The sequence below is a fragment of the Alosa pseudoharengus genome, unplaced genomic scaffold, assembly GCF_046254945.1.
Source record: "Alosa pseudoharengus isolate Yale_2024_CS ecotype anadromous, Long Island Sound unplaced genomic scaffold, YU_APseudo_1.1 YU_APseudo_1.1_scf_6, whole genome shotgun sequence".
NCBI lineage: Eukaryota > Metazoa > Chordata > Actinopteri > Clupeiformes > Clupeidae > Alosa > Alosa pseudoharengus.
The window spans coordinates 17920511-17947090 of NW_027468848.1; the positions used below are offsets into that span (position 1 = coordinate 17920511).

The following is a 26580-nucleotide window of genomic DNA, read 5'->3' on the forward strand; positions in this document are numbered from 1 at the left end:
CATTCATGGGGCGCCACAAAATAAATTAATTTATGTTAGTATACACCAACTGGCCTGTAGGTGGCCGGAGACAGTTTTCTGTGAATATCTCGAGAACCGTAGGGCCTAGGAGGTCCACCTTTTTTTGTATGTTGGTCTTAAGGGGGCATGTCAACCCATCCCATTACCACTTATTTCATGTATAGCGCCACCTAGTTAAAAATTAAAAAGCCAAAAATTAGGTGTTTTCATCACAATATCTCTGGCTGACATGGTCAAAACTGCACGAAATTGAAAGTGTAGGATCATTATGACACCCTCTGAATGCATGCCAAGTTCCCGGGACACTGAAAGACCGGGGTACATGAAACTTGGTGGGCATGTAACCCCACATGGATAGCATGGAACCATCGTTTTTCGCTTTGATCTGTAGCCCCCCCGCTGTACTGGACCCCCTGAAAGGAGGGTAGGGCAGACACAGTTTTCTGTGAATATCTTGAGAACCGTAGGGGCCTAGGATGACCAATTTTTTCCGTATGTTTGCCTCCTTGGGTCATGTTAACCCATTCCATGTGCACACATGTGCATAAACAGATACACACGCACACACATACATTCACAGTAATCATACGTATGACACATACTCACACGGTAGACATATGTATGCATGCATGCACATGCACAAACACACATACGCAGGCAAACACACAAACACACACACACACACACACACACACACACACACACACACATAAACATAAACGTGTACACGCACACATGCACACAATTCAAGAATTTCTCAGAATTATGAACAGGCAAGATGGGGGTGGGGTTGTATAAAATGAATTTTACATGTGAAATCTATGAACTAATCATGTTTTGGTACTTGTTGTCTAGCAGATACCAGTGAGAATTGAGTGTGGATAATGCAATTTAGTGAGACAGTTAGAATCATATAGGCTTTTCAGCGTGATTTATTTTTGTGGAAAAAATGTGCTGGACTGGGCGGCGGTCATATTTTGTACCGCTCTGCGGTACATCTAGTTTTTCTCTCCATTAGTCAACAGTTGCCTATAAGCTCTCAATCACTATGCATGCACTATCATATGATGGTAGTCTACAGACGCAAGCAATGAGGTCATTCAGCTATTTCAGTCTAAATGCCAGCCAGGAATATACCCTTTCTTGTGATCCTGAGAGGAAGTGGGATTACCAAAGCAAAATGAATAGAGGAAACGCATGTTTCTGTTGGAATCACTAAATGTATAAAGGTTACCCCTATATACTACACCCTTACCCCCCCCCCCCCCTTGATCAGAATTGTACTGTTGTACCAATCTGCCAACAGCGAATACAAATTTCTGGATTAGGGCAAATGATTAAGATAGTTCCATGATAAAGGTTAAAATTCCCTTTATGGAAATTCCCCCATAGAAAGAAAAGTGCTATTCGGTGATAAGTAGTTGTGGAATGCTATTTGGGAATCTTTCTGCACTGTAATCTTTTGAAACTGGAATCTTTTGAGTTGCTGCTTACATCTCGTGACAGTGCATCTTCAGGTGTGCTTTATATGCGCCTTTCGCTATAGACCAGGTTTCTCTTGGTCAGTGCGTAATGATTTTTAGAGGGTGTAGCGATTTTTGGATCATGCACCAGACCACACCTTATGTTGCTAATGGTGGTGGATTTCAGGAGATCTAAGCTACCTATGCTGTCAGTCTCCATTGAAGGGGTCAATGTGGAGGTGGTTAGCACATATAAGTACCTGAGGATACACATGGACAAATAACTGCTGGCCAACACAGATGCACTGTATCGGAAAGGGTAGTCAGCTTTACTTCCTGAGGAGGCTGCGGTCATTCAATGGCCGCAGTAAGCTCCTCTTTTTTACCAGTCTGTCATGGCCAGTGTCCTCTTTTATTGTGTGGTGTGCTGGGAAGGCAGCATTAAGAAGAGGGACGCTGGGCGACTGAACAGGCTGATAAGGAAAGCTGACTTTGTTGTTGGCATTGAGCTGGAGTCACTCACAACAACTGCAGAGAAACGGACTGTGAGCAGGATGCTGGCGATCATACATGACCGCCACCCTTTACACAGCACGCTCAATAAACAAAGGAGCATGCTCAGTGGCAGACTTCTGTCACTGTCATGCTCAACAGACAGGTTGAGGAGGTTCTTTGTCCCCAGGGCCATCCAACTTTTCAAAGCCCCAAAAGGGGAAGGGAGAAATGGACTTTTTAGTATGAGCCTGTCTCTCTCAGCCCCTACCATCATATCACTTTGTCTGCAGTCTACCTGACTGTTTTACAGGCTATATTATCCCTTCTACACAATCTAGACTGGGGTCATAACATCTACACCTTATAACTTATTCCCTGTTATATACTGTATTGTTCTTAAAGTATATTCTGTTTCTTGTTTGTTAAGCAATTCTATTATGTTTACATTTTTGCATTTTCAAAGTCATAGTTAATATGTAATAACAAGCAAAGTTATTGCACTGTTCAATCCCTGCACTGTCCACTTTTGCACTACAACCATTGCACACACTTTACCACAGCACTTTATCATGGTCATGAATCATGAATAAAGTATCTATCAAAAAAGACTTCTCTAAAGTTTCCAAATTTGCATGTGTTATTTTGCACATCTCGCATATCACATTGCACATGTGCTTCTTGACCTGTGATGCATTCACCACCAAAGTCATGAGGATTGTCAAGTAACATGCAGAGCAAAGATTCTAGAACAGAGCTCTGTTCTAGAATCTTTGATGCAGAGTGATGTGCAGTATCCCTCTATGGTCGGCCAAGCTCTCCATGTGTGGGCGTGAGGACCAAATCTCCGGGTTTCCTCCTTAACAACTTGGCACCTGATGTTTGTTTGACTTCTGTCATTTTTCTCTCCATTAGCCAACAGTTGCCTATAAGCTCTTAAACACTATGCACTAGCATATGATGGTAGTCTACAGACGCAAGCAATGAGGTCATTCAGCTATTTCAGTCTAAATGCCCAGCCAGGAATACCCTTTCTTGTGATCCTGAGAGGAACTCAGCCAGAGGAAGTGGGATTACCAAAGCAAAATGAATGGAGGAAACGCATGTTTCTGTTGGAGGTTACCCCTATATACTACACCCTTATCCCCCCCTCTTGATCAGAATTGTACTGTTGTACCAATCTGCCAACAGCGAATACAAATTTCTGGATTAGGGCAAATGATTAAGATAGTTCCATGATAAAGGCCAAAATTCCCTTTATGGAAATTCCCCCATAGAAAGAAAAGTGCTATTCGGTAATAAGTAGTTGTGCAATGCTATTTGGGAATCTTTCTGCACTGTAATCTTTTGAAACTTGGTTTGCATCCAATTTCTTTTTCACTAGTTCGCCCATTAGATTGCTTAGACTGAGTGCGGAGAATATTTGGCAATACATCAAATATGTTATTTCAAAGTGATTGTGCTAGGTGGCATGTACTAAGAGTAGGCATTCAAATGCACTTAATATTGCAACATCCATGTTGAGGGAAGATAACTTTGATGTTCAAGACTTCAAGATGAAGTCTTAAAATGAAACATGCTAATTATGTTGTGCCGGTATTCAGAAACATTAATTAAGATCAAAAGCTTGTATCATCATGACAGCACTACTTTATGCATGCTCAATATTTAACGCACTCATGGTTGGAACAAAGCATGTTTCATCTCAACGCATAATATAAGATACAACTCTGCACCAAATTGTACTGGTCTATAAGCATAATCTTCTTTAAGAAAACTTGTGTGAAAACTTGCCAACACTGTTAGCTGCGTGATTATCTCAGTGTTTGTGCAAAGGCTCATGGGAACACAATGAAACGGTGACACCAAGGCATCCTCTGAGTTAATTTGCCATACTGGTTCAGTACGTAGGTGCTTCACATTGATCTCACATGATTCTGTTGGATAAATTCATTGCTGTGGCAAAATGTCAGTTCAATGTAATATCATTGTGTTTGAAAGAATAACACGAGTTTGCTTAATTTCATGTTTTAGGGTTTAATAACTGTGACGAACCCTCTTTTCATTTTTCCTCCAGTATATATGCTAACCTTACGTGATTCAATTAGACAAATTGATTACTCAATTGGAATGACTATTTGAACACAATATGGTTGTGTTTCATTCAAAACTAGACTGTTTTAAGTAAGTGTAACATAATATGGTTTGATAAATTGGACACCCCTGACTTATTCTTTTTTACAGTGATGCTTTGCTAATTACCACACACCCTGGGCGCAAGGTTTAGTAGAAGAGGAGCGCATGGCAAAAAATCATCTTATATTCCTACGTGCGTAATTTGTAATACTTTTTATCATTGTTAAAATTAATAAATGCTGGCCTTGTTACGTTTTTTTTTTTTTCACTTCATTTTATGGCCACCCAGTGAGGGCATCTCACCACTGGTCTCTTTTTTACAAGTGACTCACCTTCACTTCCCATAACTAGTTATGGCAAGGGGAAGTAAAAGTGAGTCACTTAAAGTGATGGTTTGGAGTGAATTTCACCCTAGGGTCATTTGCATGATGACGACACACCCCTAGAAGCATTTTTCCCTATAGACTGATAGCGCTAACTCGACCAAGGGAAAAAAGCTTCTGGAGGTGTGTTTGGCTCGCGGTCATCGTACAAATGACCCTAGGATGAAATTCACTCCGAACTATCACTTTTAAAAATTATGTTTGTTTAGCATGTAGTAGCGCATTTTACAAGACGAGGGCTGTGAGATCCCCCTCCACTCCATACAGCTCAGCTTTGTTTCTTACTGTTAAAGAGTTTTTTTTCCCCTTTTCCCTATGGCCTTGGGTTTTGCTTTATGGTCTGTCACACTGTAAAAAATGAAAAGTTAGGGCTTCCCAATTTATCAAGCCATATTACATATATACATCCTTATTGTGTTCAAATAGTCATTCCGATTGAGTAATCCACTCTTTCTAATTGAATCAAGTAAGGTAGGCATATATACTGGGGGGAAAATAACTTGTGCTTTTCGTTCGAACACAATGTTATTACGTTAAACTGACATATTTTGCTACAGCAATGAATTCATCCAACAGAGTCATGTCAGATCAACGTGAAGCACCTAACAAGTTAGGCAAATGAACACATGGGATGCCTTGGTGTCACCATTTCATTGTGTTCCCACGAGCCTTTGCAAAAACACTGATATTCATGCAGCTAACAGTGTTGCCAAACGTTTTCACATGAGTTTCTTAAAGAGAGTTATGCTTAGAGACCAGTAGAATTTGGAGCCGAATTGTATCTTATGTTATAGGCTACTTTGAGATGAACCATGCTTTGTTCCCACTGAATGTGTTAGATATCGAGCATGCACAAACTGCAGTGGTTTCATCACAGCTGGTTTCAACTTCAAAAAATGTTTCTTAATACTGTCACAACACATTTAAAGTAGTGTTGGGACAACCGACCCTTTAACGCAAGTCGGTTCAACCGGACGGTCGTTGGTTGGCCTACCGAGTTAATAGATTCGGTCACCGGTTCGCGCACCCGGTGGGAGGGGGGGGGGGTATATATATCACGCGTTACTTCCCCCGCCATAGTCGCTCCAAGACATGTAGCCTCGAGCTACAAATGTCCTGCTCTCCGTGTCTCTGAAATTAGCTGACATAGGCCTACACTCATATTGACCGACACTAGACTCATTGTATGTCTGGAACATGTGAAGAAATTGACAATAAAGCTGACTTTGACTTTGGCACTGCAGTGGGCACGGTTACATTTGGTCTTGTTCAGTAGCCAAGTCAAGTCAGTTTTATTTGTATAGCGCATTTAAGACCAAGATAACAGTAGCCTATGTGATATAGCATAATACTTACCCCTTTGTAATGTAGCCTATGAATTTCCATGAACAATTCTAAGATGCACGAAACATAAAGGCTTTTGGGATCAGTTGATAACTCAACTTACCGAGAACCTAGGGGAGCGTACCTATGTTCCCTGGGTCCTATGTTCCCCGCTTTGTATGAGACCGGGGAACATAGGACCCTTTTTTAAAACCCTAACCATAACCCTAACCCTAACCCTGAGTGGGGAACATAGGACCCGGGGAACATAGGACCTGGGGAAGGATGACCCCCTATTGACAGTCTACCTAACAAACATTTCACTTCACATAACTACCAAGATAACATGACGTTTATTTGTATGTGATATCCATCGGTAATGTAGCCTATGAATTTCTATGTATGCTACACAATCATCTAAGATGCACTAAAAATAAAGATTTCTGCGATCGGTTGATAACTCAAACTTGCGATAACCTAGACACTCGTTTGAGACTCAGGTTAAAGGAACCGTATGTAAGATATTGTAATTCAATTAATCATAAAATGGCCCTGATTTGTCACTAGACATTAGGAAATCATGCTAATTTCAAATACTTATATCACTGACAACAGTAGTCCGGCCAGGATATCGTATTTAAAAAAGTTGCAGCCCTCAACTGATACATATTTGTGTTTTAGCCTGATCCGTCACCTTCCACCTATCTAGTAATCACAAAGTCAGTAATGTTTCGGCATCTGGGTTGCCAGCTCTGCTCTAGATACCACATCTGCGGTGTACACCGCTCTACAGTATTTTGAAAGTGATTGTAGTACCAGTTTTGGCCAAAATCCTACATACGGTTCCTTTAAGGTCTCGTTCAGTAGCCTGGCGCGCGGTCGCTTCGTGAACCTACGCCTGCAACATTCACTTCTCTAACATTTAACTTTATAAGTACAAAGATAACATGGAGTGTATTTGTGGGCTTTGTGATGTACTTCCCCATCGATAATGTGAGAATTGCCATGAACACAATCATCTATGATGTAATAGAATAAGGCTTGATTAATACCTAAAACTTGCCGAGAACCTACTAAAACGTGCCGAGAACCTAGACCGTTTGATAACATTAGACTCACCCTCGGTTACGGTCTCGTTCAGTAGCGTGGCATGGTCTCTTCATGACTAGGCTACTATGAAGCCAGCAACATTCACTTCTCTAACATTTAACTTTATAACTTTAAGATAACAGTATGAGATGTACTTCCCCATAATCGATAATCGGTGAATTGCCATGAATCATCTACGATGCACTAACAAGGCTGGTTAATGAATCAAACTTGCCGAGAACCAAGACATGATAAAGGGTAGGCCTACAGAGCGGTTGTACGGTTACATTCGGTCTCAGTCTCCTTGTGACAGCCTGCAGCCTACAGTCATTCACTTCTAAGCCTTTATTTAACGTAACTACCAAGATAACATTAGGCCTATGTGTATTTGTATGTGATGTAATACTTTCCCATCAATATAAATTTCCATGAACATAATCATCTAGTTTATGCACTAGAAAGGCCTATGTGATCAGTTGATTAGACCTACTGGAACTTGCCGCTAACTGTTTGACTCGTGTGGCAGCCACGGTTACGAAGCCCGGAGAACCTAGCGAACTGTTTGACTCGTTTGGCAGCCACGGTTACGAGGCCCAGAGCTGTACAGGCTCATCATAGTTTGATTGATTATACTACCACTCCAGTAGAGGCTCTAATGTGCAATAAGACGAAAGAGTAGCAGAAGATGAGAACACTGAGCACAGCCAATCAAGCCAGTGTTTCGCTGAAAACGAATGATGTTAGGAACACTGAGTCGGTTTATTGACGTTTGGCACTCGATTCTCCCGGCTCAGTGACACGAACCGGGTTAATTAACCGACACATCGTCAACACTAATTCAAACTCTATCTACCTTTTACATTGATGTTGCAAAGTAGGCTACATCTGAATGCTTACTTTCAATGCCACCTGTATAACACAATGACGTTGAAATTACATAAATACTTCATAAACTTAACTTAATCAATTTCACTGAAATTACTTGATCAAATTGGGTTATCACAGCATGAATCAATTTTGTAAACGGACATGTAATTCATGTGCAACCAATGTACATGATAAAATCAAGTAATTCAGTTATGTGTCACTTTATAAATAAAATTGATTGTATACGTGTATTATTTTCTGCAAGTGGATGTGGATGACACTAAAACCGAAAGTTTATCATCAATTTAGATGTACTAACGTTTGCTATGTGTAGGCTACACAATGGACTATTGCATCTTTCTCATGACTAGGGTGGGGTGTGAATGTGTGTGTGTGTGTGTGTGTGTGTGTGGGGGGGGGGGGTTGGGTTGGGCTACACCTCAGTACAGCGCAGAGTCTCACGATATAGAAAAAAATAATCCTGCAATGACGCCTCCAGGGCTCCAAGTCATTTTCTTTACGGTGCAAAACAAGAATACAGGAAAACTTTTGAAAACACTTAACTCGTTTAACTTGGAGCCTATTATTCTACTCAAACCAAACAACTCTGAAAAGTAGGCTGTAGCACTGAATTGGCATATAGCCTATCACAGAAAAAAAAACATCGCGTGAAGATCACAATCAGCTCCAGAAGCACAACTCTGAATTTGGTGAAGGCTTATATTTTCTCTGGCTTTTTCTCTCAGCAGTAAGCAGGCTAGCCAAGTTTTCGAGGACTGCGTAATACCTCTCTGGTAGCGCCTGCTGTAGTCAACGAGCGTCTCCATGACGAACCATGATGTGAAGCTCGCCAATTCTCTCCTGGGACACACTACCACTTCTCAAATCCCGTTAGAATCAGCAGGTGCAGTCTGTGTTTATGCGCGGTAATAATTGCGTAATCCACACCGCCCACCGGAAGAGTCATAAGACCGTCAGGTATAAAGTCGGCAACTCACTGCGCATAGAAAAGTGCATCACTTTACAGTTATGGAGCCATCTAAGGAAACCACCGTGTGCGTTGCGCACGTCTTCAGAGGAACATTTGTGCACTCAACCCTCGAAGATCCTCTTGAAGTACTGGATAATACTGTTTTAGGAGTGGACAAGAAGGGAAAGGTTTGCAATTTCGAGAAAATATGTTTGAAACATGCTTTTATTCACTCATCGAATATTCTCAGAGCTTTAACAACATAACGATGTCACAAATTAAATATAGCCTAATTTTGTGAGATAATATATCATTCTGGTACACTTAAAGGAAACCCGTCTGTTAACCATTCGACTAAAACTTAAACAATGCATGTGACTTAAATCTGTTTACACTTAATAATACAAATAATTCCGTTTTTCACTATATGTAGCACTTTTTCAGTTAAACTTGAACTACTACGCATTGTTTTCCCTTTCTATCAGATTGTCTTCATTGAAAAGGGTGAAGATGTGAAAAGCCTTTCAGACAAATGGGGATTTCTAGACAAAGATGTTAGACAGCTGGAGCCGCAGTAAGTCCAATTGTTCTTCTAACGTGTTTTCTGGTAGAAGATGTCATGTTTGATATCTTATTTATTTCATACGAGAAACTCACAGAGGATGCATGTATTGAGTACAAAGTAGCAGCCTATGCTTAGTCACGGAGGCCTATATCTGCTCAAGACGCTACTGCAGTGCTGCATAAACGAAGCTGCATGAGTAATAAAAATTTCGGTGAAGAATGCTACTGCGTGAGAACATAGCTATAGCAAGTACAGATCGGAATCAAAAAGACCCCCCTATCCGCAGATCAGGTGGAGCGGGGGAGACAGGTGGAGCTGGGGAGGAGGAAGGATCAATTTAGCGCTGCCGTGAGCCTCGGACCGGTGACATAGGACCGTGGATATATAAAATACCCCGGCAATAGAAACGAGAGACTGATTGGTTAACGTCACGACCAATTAGCAGCGTCACTCAGAGTTTCCCTATATGAACTAATAAGTAATTTCTTGTAATATCACTGCCTGATGATTTATTGTGACCATTTCTTTGGATAGTGAGTTCATCATGCCAGGACTGGTGGATTCACACATCCATGCATCACAGTACAGCTACTCAGGCACTGCTCTGGACCTGCCTCTTCTGCAATGGCTCAATACATACACATTCCCTGTGGAGTCCCAGTATAAAGACCTGAAGTTTGCAGACAAGGTCTACAACAAAGTTGTGGTAGGTTATATAGGGGGTGACGGCAGAAACTGTTTTGGCTTCTTTTAGATTGACTGTGTAGTTTAAAGATGCAGCATGTTCTTTTTTTTTTAAAATGTCAAGCCTGAACATTGACTTTCCAATGGCATTTGTTCAGAATCTAGTAGTCAATAGTATCAGTAGTCCTTCATTCTTGGAACAGTGTCAGTATGGATGATGCAATCTGAACTTCCACCCTCATAAATCTACTTCCAAATGAACTGGCCTTAAAGGTTATGTATAGTTGCTCTTTGTTCTAGCCTTTTTGGGTAGCTTGCATACATTTCTTTCTTTCGGTTATTGCTATTTACATTTGTTTTGTGTATTTGGTTCCTAGAGAAGAACTCTCAGAAATGGTACCACAACAGCCTGCTACTTTGCCACCATACACACCGATGCATCTCTACTGCTCGGTGAAATTGCAAGTGAGTTATAGAAGGGAGTCCACACAATGCATGGACATGATGTGTTAAAGAATACAGCCGCACCCACACTCAATCACCCAAACACTTGTGCAGTTACAATGTGTTCATACACACACACACACACACACACACACACACACACACACACACACACACACACACACACACACACACACACACACACACTTGTGCTTAAATCAAATGTGTTGGTCAGAACCAACTCTAGAGCTTTAATTAGTGATCTGGTAAAAATGTTCTCAACTCACACCAGTCCTATTCCGGTCCATCCGGTCACCAAGTCTGTACACTGATGACATATGCATTCATCAGGGCTTAAAGTTCTCAGGTTCCGTGACAGAATGAGGGCATGGGCTGGGCTGTGTGTGTGGTAATATACCATTTTCACAACAGGCTAAAAATTGACTGATGACTTGAATAAGAATTGGCAGCTTCAGTAACATTACTGAGTCTCTCTCTCTCTCTCTCTCTTTCTCTCTCTGTGTGTGTGTGTGTGTGTGTGTGTGTTCTAAGATAAACTTGGGCAGAGAGCACTGGTTGGCAAGGTGTGTATGGACCGTAACGATGCCGTTAATGATTACAAGGAGAAAACAGAGGAGTCCAGTGGGGAGACAAAACGGTAATTAATTCAGAGAGAACTGCCCAAGTTTATTTTAAATTGTTACTCAAAGGCATTTGTCGTTGTGAACTTTACAGTAAAAGTCAATCAGTGATCAAATGCAGTTAAAGCAGTCATAAAGAATCTGTCTATATTCTTAAACGTTGCTATAGTAATTGGACCTCTGGTTCTGACAGCACGTTATGTTTTTCCTGTCTTCAGACTCACTTGCAGACTCAGAGTGACAGGCTAAACCAGAAAAGCACACTTCAACCCTGTCTCTTTGGTGCTTGGTTGTTTTTTTTAGCAGTATATAGGTCAAGGACCATACCATTAAATCGTGGTACTGATTCAACACGCAGGACGCCTAAATGACTCTAAGTGGTGTCTTAGCCTACATGATGTTCAAAATGTAATAAGAAATATGTATTCAATGCAATTACATATTCATATTCTGATGTAGTCATGAAAATATAATCGTTTTATTACGATCCAAGTCACAGTCATAGTTAATTAACAGTAAACACAGTTATGTTTTCACCCGTCTGTTTGTCGGTTGGTTATTTGTTTTGTTTGTTAGTAGGATTACGGAACAACTATTGGCCAAATGTTCATGAGTAGATTTTACCTTTTTTTTTTTTAATTGCTAGAAACGTGTGACATGGGCCAAAGACAAACCCATTACATTTTGGCACAGATCCCACACGTGGGGCAGCCGTGGCCCACTGGTTAGCACTCTGGACTTGTAACCGGAGGTTGCCGGTTCAAGGCTGAAGTGCCCTTGAGCAAGGCACCGAACCCCTCACTGCTCCCCGAGTGCCGCTGTTGAAGCAGGCAGCTCACTGTGCCGGTATTAGTGTGTGCTTCACCTCACTGTGTGTTTTACTAATTCACGGATTGGGATAAATATAGAGACCAACTTTCCCTCACGGGATCAAAAGAGTATATATACTTATACTTATACTGAAATGCGTAGCCTTTCATTTACTATAATTCAATCTGAGCCTGAACGTATCTTTACTTTTATTTTAACATCAATTGACTTTTTGTAGTCCTCATGTATGCATGGATCAGGAGGTGCTTAATACTACCATAAATGCTGTAACGTCTCCTCAATAATCTACAAAATCTGTTGGAAAATATTCCTTGGTGAAGGTAATAATTACTAAAGTGAACTGTATGCTATATGATAATCAGTTTTCTTTTTTCAGTTTCATCCAGAAGCTCATGGAAAAGAAGGTAAAGTCCAAGATTATAATCATCTGCATTAAAATGAATAGATGTGTAGGCTGCCTTAAATAGCCTAACATAGGCTTAAATTTGGCAACATTTTAAAACATTATCCATGGTTGGGACAGATATCACAGGGTCATGAAGTAGGAGCATACTTTTATTGTCAAAGTGACCTACTAATGAGAAATGCAGAATATTAAACCACATATTGGAATATTGGACCTAATGATCTATTCCACTTTCTCTTAGTGCTTGAGAATCAATATATGGAAGAATGGGGTACATTTTGTTCAGCACGGACACACATAATTGTTTTTTTTTTTTTTTACAGTATCCCCATGTTAGACCTATTGTGACCCCTCGCTTTGCCATATCCTGCTCTTCTGGTCTTCTTCGTGAATTGGGGGACATCGCTAAGAACAACGACCTTCACATCCAGGTGAGGGGCAGATAGTCCCAGACTCTCACATATACCATTCCAAGCCCAAGAGAATGAAGTGCATCTAAGCCTGTATCATCAATGAAAGAAAAAGACAGCAAATAGTCACAGTCAAATGTCTTGTACTCTTTCTGTTGCTATTACAATTGTATCATGGACCAGGAAGACAAACCCATTACGTTTTGGCACAGATCCGTGGCCCACTGGTTAGCACTCTGGACTTGTAACCGGAGGGTTGCCGGTTCGAGCCCCGACCAGTGGGCCAAGGCTGAAGTGCCCTTGAGCAAGGCACCGAACCCCTCACTGCTCCCCGAGTGCCGCTGTTGAAGCAGGCAGCTCACTGTGCCGGTATTAGTGTGTGCTTCACCTCACTGTGTGCTGTGTGTGTTTCACTAATTCACGGATTGGGATAAATACAGAAACCAAATTTCCCTCACGGGATCAAAAGAGTATATATACTTATACTTATACTGAAATGCGTAGCCTTTCATTTACTATAAATCAATCTGAGCCTGAATGTATCTTTACTTTTATTTTGACATCAATTGACTTTTTGTAGTCCTCATGTATGCATGGATCAGGAGGTGCTTAATACTGGCAAGAACACCATAAATTCTGTAACGTCAGGAAGATATATGCACATTTACTGAATTAAGCTGCTCTTCACAGAGCCACATCAGTGAGAACAAGGAGGAGTGTGAGATGGTGAAGAAGCTGTTCCCAGATTTGAAGTCCTACACTGATGTTTACCTAAAACACAACCTTCTCACTGATAAGGTAGGTTTGGGGAGCGAAGGTGTGGTCCACTCTTTCGTTCTCGTTCGTAATCGTTTATTACGCCACGTCTCGCAATTAGACGGCCTAACTGTCGCAGTGTGTCAGCGCTCAGTCCCAGCTTTAAGACTTTTAGGCCCTCATGTACAAAGACATTTTTCTGACATTATTTGCACATTAAAACATGGCATTCTATGTACAAACAGGCATGGATGAAAGCATGCATATGCATTTATGGGAAGGTCAAGGGAAAAGTGCGGGAGGACTGTTAATAGCAATTGATTAAGTATTCCGGCATATGTATGGAAACAGCACGTTTGTTTTGTGGTGAAAAATGTCCGTCATTTAAAAGTAGCCGTATCCAAATTGCAGTTAAATGTGTCAATAAGAGAAACTTTCAGATAGAACAGAATCAGTTTTCAGAGCACCAGCTTTCTTCATTATACTTCATGTCAAAAGCAATCTTCCCTTTTTGTTTGCCTTTGTAATGTATTACTTTCACGTTGATGTTAGCCACTTCCCAACCTGCTACGTGCACAAGAGTATTTTTTCAAAGTGGAGTAGAACTACTGCTCTGCATTATGTCGCTGTTTGTTGATATCTTATTACCATGTATTATATTATTATAACAGAAGATACCATTACATTCCACGGAATATGCAGCAAGGCACAGAGTTTCTGTTTTACATTGTTCTGTTTACACACTGTTTACACAGATATTTCTGTGTACATAAGATCAGGGCCTCAGTGTCACCTGAAATCTACGTCCCATTCATCGCTCTGTAAACTGACCTTAGTGATTACAGGGTATGTGTGTAGGTGGCTTTAGTGGATCATATTCTATTGAAGCCGATACAATGTGGGTATAAAGGCTCAATGTAGTGGGCAAAGAATGGTCATTTTATCCTAGATCCTAGATAGAGTACAACTCAGACCTAGTGAAACTGAATTTTTGCTGTTAAAACATTTCTGTTGGTTTAACATGACCATAGTGCATTAAGTCCAAGGTTTGAAGTCTGCTGGTGATGTCAGTGTAACTACCTTATGCTTGGTTTGTTGTTCTAGGTTGTGAGGCATGTGAGCTAGCCCGACTGTAGGTTTACTCTAGCCCAGTGTTTCTCAAAGTGTGGTCCGGGGACCACTGGTGGTCCGCAAGCTATACCAAGTGGTCCGCGGGCAGACGTGGTAAAATATAATATAGATGAGTTGTTTGCAATATTGAACCAACTTGTATGTAAATCCAAACAGTTCTGCAACACTGTGTAAGCTATGCCAGTTTAAATCATATGAGTCCTGACACAATAAGCAAGGTGCCAAGATAATAAGCAAGGTTGTTCAGTGAGTATGTCTATTGTGTAATATACTGTTGAAGTAGGTCTACTGTTTTTTTTATTTTTTAGCTAGGTAGTCCATGAAGTTTCTATTTATTGGTTAAGTGGTCCTTGGTCTGAAAAAGTTTGAGAAACACTGCTCTAGCCCCTTTCCAGATCATATGTTTACTTTAGTACAGGTTGATCATTTATACACCTCTTCGGACTTGGAGATATCAGCGTTGACCATTTTGTGATGAAGTGAAATCATAGCTGAGTTTTTGAACACTTTTTACACTAGTTAATGATTTATTACAGCTGATACTCAGCCGATGTGAAAAAGCTGATGTGATTGTTGCTTTGTTGTTGTTGTTAGAGGGGATGCATCCCCTCTATTGAAATCTGGTGGCTTCTTCTTCTTCTTCTTCTTCTTCTTCTTTTTACTTTTTGCGTGCGCTATTCAGCCTGAACTGCTTAACGTACAAACTTGGTTGAAACACCGTTCCGTAGATCTTCCCAGGCTTTACCGTCCTATCCTATTTTTCATTTTTGAGAAGTTTATACTTTTTGAGATATTTGTAATTAAACGTGTATTTTTCTCCCATAGACTTGAATGGAGGCCTGTGATGTCATAATAGAGCCAGCTGCGCTCGTTAAGTAGTTTTCAGAGCAGTTCCCAGGCTTATCAGAACACTGGCACAGGTGTCACCTGTGAGGGATGTCTGTCTCAGCTAGGGTTGGGCACCGAAACACGGTTCTAATATGGCACCGGTGCCGACGCAAACGGTAGTAACTGCATAGAATAACAACGTGGATTTCGGTGCCTCATTTCGGTGCTTAAATAGCGTTTTTTTATTTTATTTTTTTATACGAGACATCACTGCATGTCATGCGCCATCTCTAACGTCTTGCTCTGATAGCAACACATCCAGATACAGTTAGCTATGATAACACTGGATGTATAAATCAGAGGGGTGCACCACATAGGCGAGTGGACAGTGTTTGACAGCTTGCGTGAGCCCAAGTAGCTTACTTTAAAGCGATATCGCGAGCTCCTGTCAAAATCTAGCAGTGGGCAGAGGCGGACAGAGTACACAGTTTCATTACTTGAGTAAAAGTACAGATACCCTTTGCTAAATTTTACTCAAGTAGGCTACAAGTAAAAGTACAACAGTCAGATGTCTACTTAAGTAAAAGTACTGAAGTACTTGTTTTTAAAATCAAGAATGTAATTTAAAAGTATCAAGAGTACAAGAGTAGCCTACATGTTCTAAATATTACATTACTACTGCCACAGTGCTTACATTTATGTACAGAAACGTCCTACATGGAGTTATGAAAAATGTTAATGTTAATACCTTGGAGAATGTAAAATGAATTGGAAGTAAAATCAAGTCATTTTCATCTTTTTACCATGTTGCCAGGGATGGGCAGTAATTCTAATACATGTATTTAAAATACATATTTCAAATACAAAATACTATTTTGTAATTGAAACACTTGAAATGAAAACTATCATTAACTTGTTCAGAAAATTTAAATAATAAAACCCAAACGATACCCAACCCTAGTCTCAGCTTCTAAGCATACAATCTGGCTCTCCCTGAACTACACATCCGGAAGTGTTTCCTGTGTGTCAAAAGTCCCAGCCATATCTCATGCATTCAGCATTGTAGCTCCAGAATGGCTTGACGTACATGCTTCAAACTTGGTACGAGTGTTTGTATGGACTCAAAGATTACGTTAGTTGATGTTGGAGGTTGAAGGTCAAATGTCAAGTTTAAAAACACCTTGAGTGTGATATGTCAAGAACGCCTTGTCACACAAGATTCAAATTTGGTTACTCCAAAAGCACCTTTGCAGGTATCACAATTACCCTACCAACCAGCTAGAAGCAAGCTCAATAGCCCCACCAACACCCTAGCCAGCAAATTGCATCCCCTTGTGTAATTCCTTGGAATTGCTTTTCTAGTTGTTGCTGTTGTTAAAGAAGAATAAGGATAGCTGAAGATTCAAAATGTCTTGCCTGCAAGGATAGCTGAAGATTCAAAATGTCATGACTGCAAGGTTGTGAGAGCTCAGTTAGTGACTTAAGTAATCAATAAAGTGGAACATCTAGATCTTTCCTCAGAATGGTGACATTTAATGAAATGAGGAAATTATTTCATCATTCATTCAGTAAAGTAACACGTTTTGCCATGTGAAGGACATCGTATCACACACCTGTTATTCCCACTAGCCGTCCAGGCTATGCACTGTTTAGTATTGTGTGCTTTTAGACAGCTTACTATGTTCAGACCAAAACTCCATAATGTTCCTTTACAAAGGGAAGATAATGAAGTGTCTGTTACTGTAGTTGAGTGTCTGTTATTGTGAGGGAATGGCCAGTGCATCGGTATTTGTTAGTGATGCCCAAACCCGTAATTTGCCTTGCCTGTACAGTTCACCACTGATGTTTGTTTGTTTGTTTTAAAGACTGTGATGGCTCATGGCTGCTACCTGTCCGATGCAGAGCTTCAGGTGTTCCATGACACTGGAGCCTCCATCTCCCACTGTCCCAACAGCAACATCTCGTGAGTGTCCTCTTTCTCAATTGCTTCTCTCTCTTTTGCCATGGTGGTCCATCGCTTTGTCTTTAATAATCATAATAACATTGAACGTGTCTTGAGTTAAGCTTTTGTTTTCTTTCTTTGTCTTTCTGTCTCATAGGCTCTGCAGTGGTATGCTGGATGTTCGCAATGCTCTTAACCATAAAGTAAAAGTCGGACTGGGCACAGGTAGAGTAAGATTTTTTAAAGTGTAAAATTTCAAGTTCTCTATTTTTTCGTAACGATTATGTTTACCTGTTGTAATACTACTCAAGTTCCGTATAAACTAATGTATTACCTTTGTTTTACCATGTGCAATCTTGGTTGAAGACTTACTTGATTAACCAGTGTTCAACATTTATGGAAATTAAAGATACTCGTATCCCTGCCTGTCCTACCATTCAGGGGAAGTCCCATAGTCAAAACCAAGCACACAACATTCAAATTGGGAGGGGCTATTTCAGCAACATCATCGCCGTTTTTATAGCCCAGTGATTATAATTCAAATAAGCAGCACTGCATATTTAAATCTGTACAGATGTGGGTGGGGGCTACTCACCCTCTATTCTTAATGCTATTCGGAGAACGCTGATGACATCTAAAGCTCTCACCATCCAAAATCCCAGCCACCAGACCTTGACCTTCGAGGAGGTCTTCAGACTGGCCACGCTAGGAGGAAGCCAAGGTAAGGCAGCTACAGTATTCGGACACTGTTTTTCTCTTTATTCATTATGATGATTTGTGGAAATAAAACAGAAAGCACAGTGGTGTGATCTACAGATGAATTCTCAGTGGTTAGTCTCATTGGTCTCAGTAAACTGGTACAGCAAGATAAGTATTTCTTGTTAGAGAATGTGGCTAATGACTACAGTGTAAGCATACACCATGGTGTTATGTCTGTTTATTCTGCAACTGAGATGAGAAACCTTCAGGTGCTCCTGTCAGTGTGCATTGATCCTTTTTTATTGCACTCATGACCTCAAAAACACTCTGTCCGGACTGTCTAAAAATCAGTTGACTGAAGATATTTGTAGCGATCTTGCCCATATGGAAAAGCTCTGTTAAGGGCATTGCAGTCGCAGCTTTCATGCGCAATGCTTGCAAATCTGTTTGAGATGATAAGTTGTCAGCGTGCTCAACCCTAAAACATTTTAGTCTGAACTGTTTGTTTTAGTTTTGTGCTCTTTGGTGTCAAGCTAAAACAGTCAAAAGAAAAAAGGACAGAAGAAAAGTCTCCACTCCAAGGCACTCCTTCAATTAAAGTGTCCTAAATGGACAGCTTAAAAATGGCCACATGTAGTGGCATGCGTTCCTTGTTCAGGGTATAATACTACTTGCAGATCGATAACAGACGATTGATCTGTGGAAAAGAGCTTGCATAATACTGAAATGAAATGATGGCCTAAACTGCAAGCAGGGCTATTTTACAGACCTTTTCTACATGAGTATCTGCAGTTGCTGTTAAACATAATGTTGTTAGCTGTACATTAGCAGCACTGTAGCAAGCTACCCTGTTTGAAAACTCCATAGATTTTCCAATTGATTTCACCAGCGGAGTCATTTGAGTGATGGCTTAGCCATTAACTGAGTTAACTTTGGTGCGATTATGTTTTCCATCCACAAATGTCCTCAAGTCAAGGAATAAGAGAGATAAGGACCTCACAGTCTGACCTTTTCTCTTTTTGTCTCCAGCCCTGTCACTGGACTCTGAGACGGGGAACTTTGAGGTGGGGAAGGACTTTGACGCCCTGTTGGTGAATGTATGTGTGCCTGAGGGGCCAATGGACATCTGTGGTCCAGAGCCTACTAAGGTAAGATCCGGATAATACCTTAGACACTATTTTCACTTTCAGGTGTTCAATTTCAGTTGACTTTTTGACCAAAACCAGACCAAGTGTCTGTGAGTGTCATCATAGACAGGACCTGAGTCCCCATATTACCCTACTTGCGTTTGAGGTGAAAAAGCGTGTTTATTTATCTTCCACACTTAGAACTCCCAAGCTGTTCAACCTGTCATCCATCATTGCTCTCAAGTATGACTTAATGAGTTTAAGTGCGGAGATGCTTCTCACATGTAGGGTTAGGTTGAGTTTGATCCGATATGTGCTAAACTGGTGACAACCAATGCTTTGATTTTAAAACAAAATGACCAAACCAATTTAAACATGTTACATAGGCTATGCCTTTTCTTGGAGTGTTTTGATTCACAGCGCTAGTAGGCATTTGAACAGCAACTAAGCACTAACAGGCTACCTCCTTACCTGTCATAGTAGCTTAATTAGCGGAAACGTGTGGTGATGGTTCTGTAGTCTCTTTGACAGCTCAGGAATATCAATGCAGAGGCATGCTAAGTTTGTAACCTAGGCTACATATTTTGGTGTTTCTGCAACTATACAGGCCCTTATATGTCTCTGTACTGAAATTTACATACATGTGCTTACAAACCAACTTTCAACATTTGACATGAAATCAGTGCTTCGTGTGTTTTTGTTGTATTTGTGAGTAATGTTTGCAATCTTTGTGATTTCAAAAGGTCCTTCTGGAGAAGTTCCTGAATCTAGGTGAGTGTATTTATTATTATTAAACCTCCCACCTGCCCTATAAGGGCTCTGTGCACTAGCTTACTTGAAGTTAGCAAACCAGTTTCCTGGTAGTTGACATGGCTGTCAACAAGCACCTGAAGATGAGTGCTTTAGTTATACCAAAACGTAAGAAATACAATGTACACGAGTCTTAATGTCTGTGGGTGGCTCTAAAGGACACTGCTGTGCCACTCTGTTCAGTCGTTATTATAGTTCACTATTTTAGCTTCCACTTTTTCCTAAAAATGCCAGCCTACATGCAGAGGCTGCACAAAATAAGGAGAGATGGATTTTCAGTGAGCACACATTTACTCCTCTTCAGGTGCTTGTTGACAGCGATGGCAATGAACAGGAAACTGGTTTGCCGACTTCAAGTCAGCTAGTGCCCAGATATACTAACTCTCCAGTCATATCTGTGCACCTCACATTTTGTGGCTGATAATCTGGGGTAGTGGTGTTGCTACAGTGGCATGATGCCACTCCCATGATAAATGGTGGTGGTGATGTGGCTGTGTATACGTGTATAATGTACATATGAATGCATGTGTATTTGGACGTATGTACTTACGTCATTATGTAGGTATACAATATATTTTATGTACTGTATATATGTACTTCGTTAGGAAATATGTTTTGTGCTTCCAAGTGGACAACTTTGATCATATTATTTATATAGGTATAAATTGTCTTAATTCATGTTTAATTTAACGAAAGGAAACAGGTACTTTTTAGATGTAGGATTTAATGATGGGGGGGGGAGTAAATAGGTGTTCACTTCTTCCTACTCACTTTCAAATGTGTTTAAAAATAGATCATTTTATTTATTTATTTTTTCTGCCAATTGATGGCACATATGTTTCCATCTGGCACATTTGAAATAAATTCAAATCAAATCAAATCAAATAAAACTGTTAATTAAGCAATATGACACGAGTGGGAATGTGCAACAATATTGCCACGGCTGTAATTCGGCCGTAGGTACGTAGATATGGCCTTTGCATCAGGAGCTGACACTTTTTATAAATGAATGGAATGTTGGTGTAGTTTTAACAGTTACAATGTATCATTCGCGAAGTGATTACTAGCAGTAGAGAATGTCTAATAAGTAGACAGGCTCTGCTAGCAGTAAAAAGTCCAATCAAAAATTAATAAATATCTCGACCGGACCTAACTGTTGTATAATGAAGTGTAATAATCTGCTCTTTGTGCTCCTTTTGAGGTCTCCTTGACCACTTATTATTATCTCTCTTTGTCCTTTTGTTAATGCTAAAACTAAGTGTTTTTTTAACACTGACAGGTGACGATCGCAACATTCGTGAAGTGTATGTGGCTGGCAGGAGGGTTGTTCCATTTGCAGACAAAGCTTCATAATAATGGAGCTGCACTTTATCTGTTTTCGGAAGTGGCCTTAGCTGTGTCTGTTTTGTTACATCAAACAGGAAATCAATTACAGGAAATATTTTGAAAATGTTCAGAGTGAAGCCAGTAAAGATCTTGTAACACTCCAAGCGGTGACTGTAAGGTCTTGTACTTTGAGTGGTTCATATTAAAGAAACATTACCTACAGCTGTTAACATTATTAATGTGAAGGGAAGCATGCCGTAACGAAACCATATTAATACCATATTAATGGCCTCCATGTGTTAACCTCATAACTGAAGATATTTTGCAACATCAATCTATAAACCTTGGCTAATACTGTAGTTGGGAAATTTGGGAAAGTAGTTGTAAGTTGAAAGTATGTTGGGAAATAGTTAGGAAAGTACGGTACTGCAATATCTGAATAGAGACAAACAAGAGCTGGACATCTCCAGTTCCCTTTATAAGTCATGTTGATGCTCACCCTTTATCTTTTGTGTACTCAGGTTGATTTAAAAAGATCATAAATTATTTCATGCCGATATGGTGCACATGTTTTAAATAACATGTCACATTTTCAGAAATTGTGCTTTTTGCTGTATCGTTATAATGCAATATTTTTCTATGTGGCATTCTTATTTTTTAATGTGTTTTGTTTCCATGTGTTTAATATTTTAATTAATTGCTTTATAAATAATAGCTTTAAAACACATATTTTTTATTTGATATGACTGAAAATGGAAAACCAAATAGGCTAATACTACTTCTGTTACCTTAAAACTGTTTTACTGTGTCAGTGTTGGGACAATGCACCAGTACCTTTCAATTAAACAGAAGTGTAAACTCATTTTATTGTTGTTTTTGTGATGCTGTATAAACAAAGAGGAACTCACATCAATAACTGTCCGCAACATGCCTGTCACCGGTGAAGGAAATAATAGAAAAGCACTTCCTGGCTCCTTATGTAGACTATATAGTAGACTATTTAATTTTATTAATGATGTTTCTGCGGCCTTCAGATAAAAAAAAGAAAGAATACAAAATTATTCTTAAGAAGGCCATGGGGCTGAAACAAAAAGATAATGTAGTCTATAAAGATCCAGAGTGGGTGACACTTATGTGGGCATTGCGAGATAATGAATGTGACTGCACATTATAAAACCAGTCTGCCAATCCCCCAGCATGTGGACCCCTTTCTCAGTGTTTATTTCTGACCCAATTCTCCACGCTTGAGTGCTGTCTGTCTCACCTGCCCCATCTGTGGGTGACATGCCTAAGACTGGCCCTCTCTGCCCGGCCACAGCCATCTGGCACCCAGTCTGGCTCTGTAATCATTACACAAATGCAAAATGTGGAAGCATGGCCAACAAAGTAAGAATGACTCAGAAAGAAACCTTTTTTTTTTTTTTTTTTAAGGAGTGACCTCATGTAGTGTAATAAGCTATAATAACCACAAGAGGGAGGTAGTGCATTGTCAAACTGTACACTGTTGTTTGACGCAGTAAGAATCCATCATGAAAATAATAAATAAGGGTAAATTAGGACATTAGTAACTGATATGAACATACATTCATTAATGATCCCTCAAATAAACCACACTGGGAAGAAAGACAACTGATGAAACATGGATGGTGCAAGTATGTTAAAGTTCACCCTTGACAAAAACTATCCAGATGAAGCAATGGATTTTCCCTCATCTTATTTCATTGTAGTTTTTCTCTGTTTTTGTTGTGGCATCTTGTGACATGTGTGAATGCTTTGGTGTGAGAGCTGTTGTTTGTGCAGATTGGTTGCCCTCACCCTTGTCCAGTTGGAATAATCGGGGACTGTGCTCATGGCCAAGATGGCCTGCTGAGTGGCTTTGACGAAGAAACAAACAATTCTCTTCATCCAAGCATGATCTGCTGCAATTACCAGCTGAACATTAGACACTCACGCTAAACCACACAACCTCACCCATTCTCTCTCTCTCTTTCTCTATCCCCCCTCTTACCCCAACTCTCTCTCTCTCTGCAATTCTCTCTCTCTCTCAAACCATAGAAAACATCCAGTTTTGACACTAGTAAACCGTTCAGAAATATTTACAACCATGTTTCCAGGAAAAATAGAAAAAAAAGAATGTCTTGCTGTTTTTCCACCTCAGATTTCATCAGTCTACTTTACATTCTTGTGAGGTTGTTCAAGAGGTGTCGTAGGTGTCACTGAATAGATAACATCCCACACACACGTCACTTCACCATCTGTCAAAGAGTTGCTCGCCCTCTTGCACATACCTTATTGCAAAATGCCTGTGTATTCATAATTTCCGTACGGGAGACACAATGTGTCAAAATAAGCAGAGGAGTGTGCAACAGCTAGATAGCGTGGGGAGGGGTGCACTGGGAAGCCGGGGGGCGGGGCGGGGGGGGGGGGGGTGAGAGAGAGGACGAAAGAATGAGACACCACAGAACAGGGCATGAGTTGAGACCATGTGAGTGGGCGGGCAGGGGGGTGGAGACAGTGTGTGAACCAGGCGGGGCCGGCATGGAGCAGACGGTGGCGTCACACGGACCTTTCTCCTTCTTTCTGCCTCTTTCCTCCCCTCCCCTTCCGTGTGTGTGTGTGTGTGTGTGAGTTTTTTTTTTTTCCTCGCACGTTTGAGTCACTGAAGCGCTGACTCAGCCCAAGCGAGATTAGTCTGGCTGAAGGGTCCTTGACTAGACTTCACCAAGCATTCTCAGAAACATTCTCACACACAAACATCACAGCTTCATTATACTCCCATATTGGATTGGCAAATGACAAATATAGAGTTCATTAAATAGGTTACAGGCCAACATGAGGCAGCAGAAAGCAACCAGAGGAAAATGCCTGTGCCTCTCAAAACAAGTAGTGTTAAAACAGATGAATGTGGGAGGAGACTTCTTAATCCAGGACAGCCCAAAGAGCAGACAGCTCTCTCTATCTCTCTCTCTTTCTCCCTCTCTCTGCGTATGCGTCAACTACTCAATGAACTACCCAAATCTCCTGTAATCCTGTCCTCATCTAATCTGGAGGGCTCAATGGCCTCCACTGTGCACACTGCCACCCACTGGCGTCACCACCTCACCCTCTCCTCAAATGCCTCTGAGCTCATATCGCCCGCCGATAGCAACCTCCTCCTCCTCCTCCTCCTCCACTGAACTCAAACACGTCGCCTAACAGAGTCTTACTCTTCCAACTCCAGCTCATCTTCTCTCAGTGACACAGGACCTTTAAATACACCTGCTGTGAAAGCTACAGCTTATCGTAGTTTCAGGTATACAACAGTCAGAGAGAGGGAGGGAGAGGGAGAGACAGTGTATGTGTGTGTGTGTGTATGTGTGTGTGTGTTAGAGAGTCCAGGAAGAGGGGTGAGTAAGCGTGAGTGTGGGTGGGTGTGTGTTGTTGGCTCTCCCTCTGTAAAACATGAGAGTGCAGAATGAGTAAGTTACACTTAAGTGTGTGTGTGTGTGTGTGTGTGTGTGTGTGTGTGTGCACGCACTGTGTCATTCAGGTGGAGACCAACAAACACGTCATCTGGTGCTCAGGGTTGGCCCTCCACCATCACCACCATTAACCCAGACTACTGCATGAACTCTCTGCTCTCCCGGTCTCTCATTCTCCCTTTCCCCAGACATGCTCTGCACCACACACTCACGCAGGAATCCCTCCTCAGCCCTTGCCTTAAAGGTGAGTGTAGACAGCTATAGATATACATACAAATCAAAGAAAATAGGAGTTAAATATATACGTAAATCCAACACAAATATAAGTGGATACTGTAAGGCTTTCACAGTGTACCCAAAACCCATGCACGAACCACTACACTAAATATTGATCTGAATTTTACACTTAAAACCAGCAGCCATTTTTAAGTGTCTCTAAACTGATATTACTTTGCACTCTGTGCTTCACTTAAACTGGCAGTCTGCACTCAACTGTCTTGGTGTCCTTTAGCCTCTCTGTTTTCCATTCCTACATCTTTATAATTGCACATGTCCCCCATAATTCATTTTCTGAGGCTGTGGTTATGGCAGAAGAACCAATTAAAAGACCTGCTTGCCAGTCTTCAGCCATATGAAATCATGTGATAACTGCATCTGGCTTTCCCCTAAGCTTACCTCCCCACTGTTCGTTCGTGACCTCCCTCGTCCCCTCCCTGAGCGGACTGAGGCCCATTCATCTGCCCACAACATCTGTCATAGGCCGTCACTGTGATGTCATAGGCAGAGCCTGGCGTTAGCCCCCCCTCCAACACACACAAGCACATGCACTAACACTCTATCCCCTGCCTCTAAGCACTCAACTGAGAGAGAGAGAGAGAGAGAGAGAGAGAGAGAGAGAGAGAGAGAGAGAGAGAGAGAGAGAGAGAGAGAGAGAGAGAGAGAGAGAAAAACACGCTGCGGATGATCGAGCCCAGACACAGACGGCCTCAGAGCCGACGGCTGGCCGGCGAGGCTGGGGAAGAATAGCCACAGCAGTAGCAGCAGCTCCATGGCTCAGTGGCCGCTGTCTGCATGCGTGAGCTGGGCAGGAAGTGTTGGGAGAGTTGAGGGTGGGTAGAGGGGAAGGGAAGGCTCTGGGTCTGTCAGACTGCAGCGGCAGCAGCACCTGTCCTCACTCCTCAGGGGCCGGCCGACGCAGACACCTCTACAGCTGTTCCCAGGTCAGCGTCACTTTGTCCCTGTTGCTCCCTTCTCCACGCTTACACACAAAGAGAGGTGTGTGTGTGTGTGTTAGGTGGGGGTGGTGGTGTAGGAAGGTTGGTTCACACCCCCTTAATCCATTCTGAGGGTCGCAGCTAGCGACATCAAGAGCAGCTGCCACAGCAACACAGTCTGTCTCACACACACAAGCGTCTGATACGCATGACAGGTGGGTCACCAGCACTCTTCATCACACACACACACACGTGCTGATGCAAGTGACAGGTGGGACAGCAGCACTCTCTGCATCTAAAGTCACTCAGGACTCACACCAGAGAAGGGCATTTCCACTGCATGGTTTAGTTTACAAACCTCGGTGCATTACCCTAAAGTAAGCCGTAAATCTCCTAAAAGAAGAGCTCTATAGCTTTGTTTTTCTAGGAGAATGAAGCCATAGGGCTCACCTTTTTTAGGAGGCTTACCACCGAGTTACCTTACTCAGGTTTGCCACTAACCCATGCACTTGGAATACGTCTCGCCTCCTGCGCACAATAATACCACCAGGTCAGACTCTG

At 41.4% G+C, this 26580-nt stretch overlaps 1 protein-coding gene across 1 annotated transcript; it reads left to right on the top strand.

The window, feature by feature from the left end:
- Window positions 1–8727: 8727 nt before the first annotated feature.
- Window positions 8728–22206, top strand: gda (guanine deaminase). The gene is made up of 14 exons (XM_076270510.1): window positions 8728–8932; window positions 9230–9318; window positions 9844–10015; window positions 10371–10458; window positions 10990–11095; window positions 12286–12313; window positions 12639–12746; window positions 13416–13523; window positions 17306–17403; window positions 17540–17607; window positions 17957–18103; window positions 19111–19229; window positions 19952–19979; window positions 21298–22206. Exons 1-14 carry the CDS (start codon window positions 8804–8806, stop codon window positions 21369–21371), a joined length of 1362 nt encoding a protein of 453 aa, XP_076126625.1. The 5' UTR covers window positions 8728–8803; the 3' UTR covers window positions 21372–22206.
- Window positions 22207–26580: the final 4374 nt, after the last annotated feature.

Excerpts from the sequence above, each read along its gene's own strand:
- gda (XM_076270510.1), top strand. The coding sequence starts at position 8,804 with ATGGAGCCATCTAAGGAAACCACCGTGTGCGTTGCGCACGTCTTCAGA. Across the intron at positions 10,459-10,989 it reads ACTGCTCGGTGAAATTGCAA|ATAAACTTGGGCAGAGAGCA; the intron begins GTGAGTTATAGA and ends GTGTGTTCTAAG. Across the intron at positions 13,524-17,305 it reads ACAACCTTCTCACTGATAAG|ACTGTGATGGCTCATGGCTG; the intron begins GTAGGTTTGGGG and ends TTTGTTTTAAAG.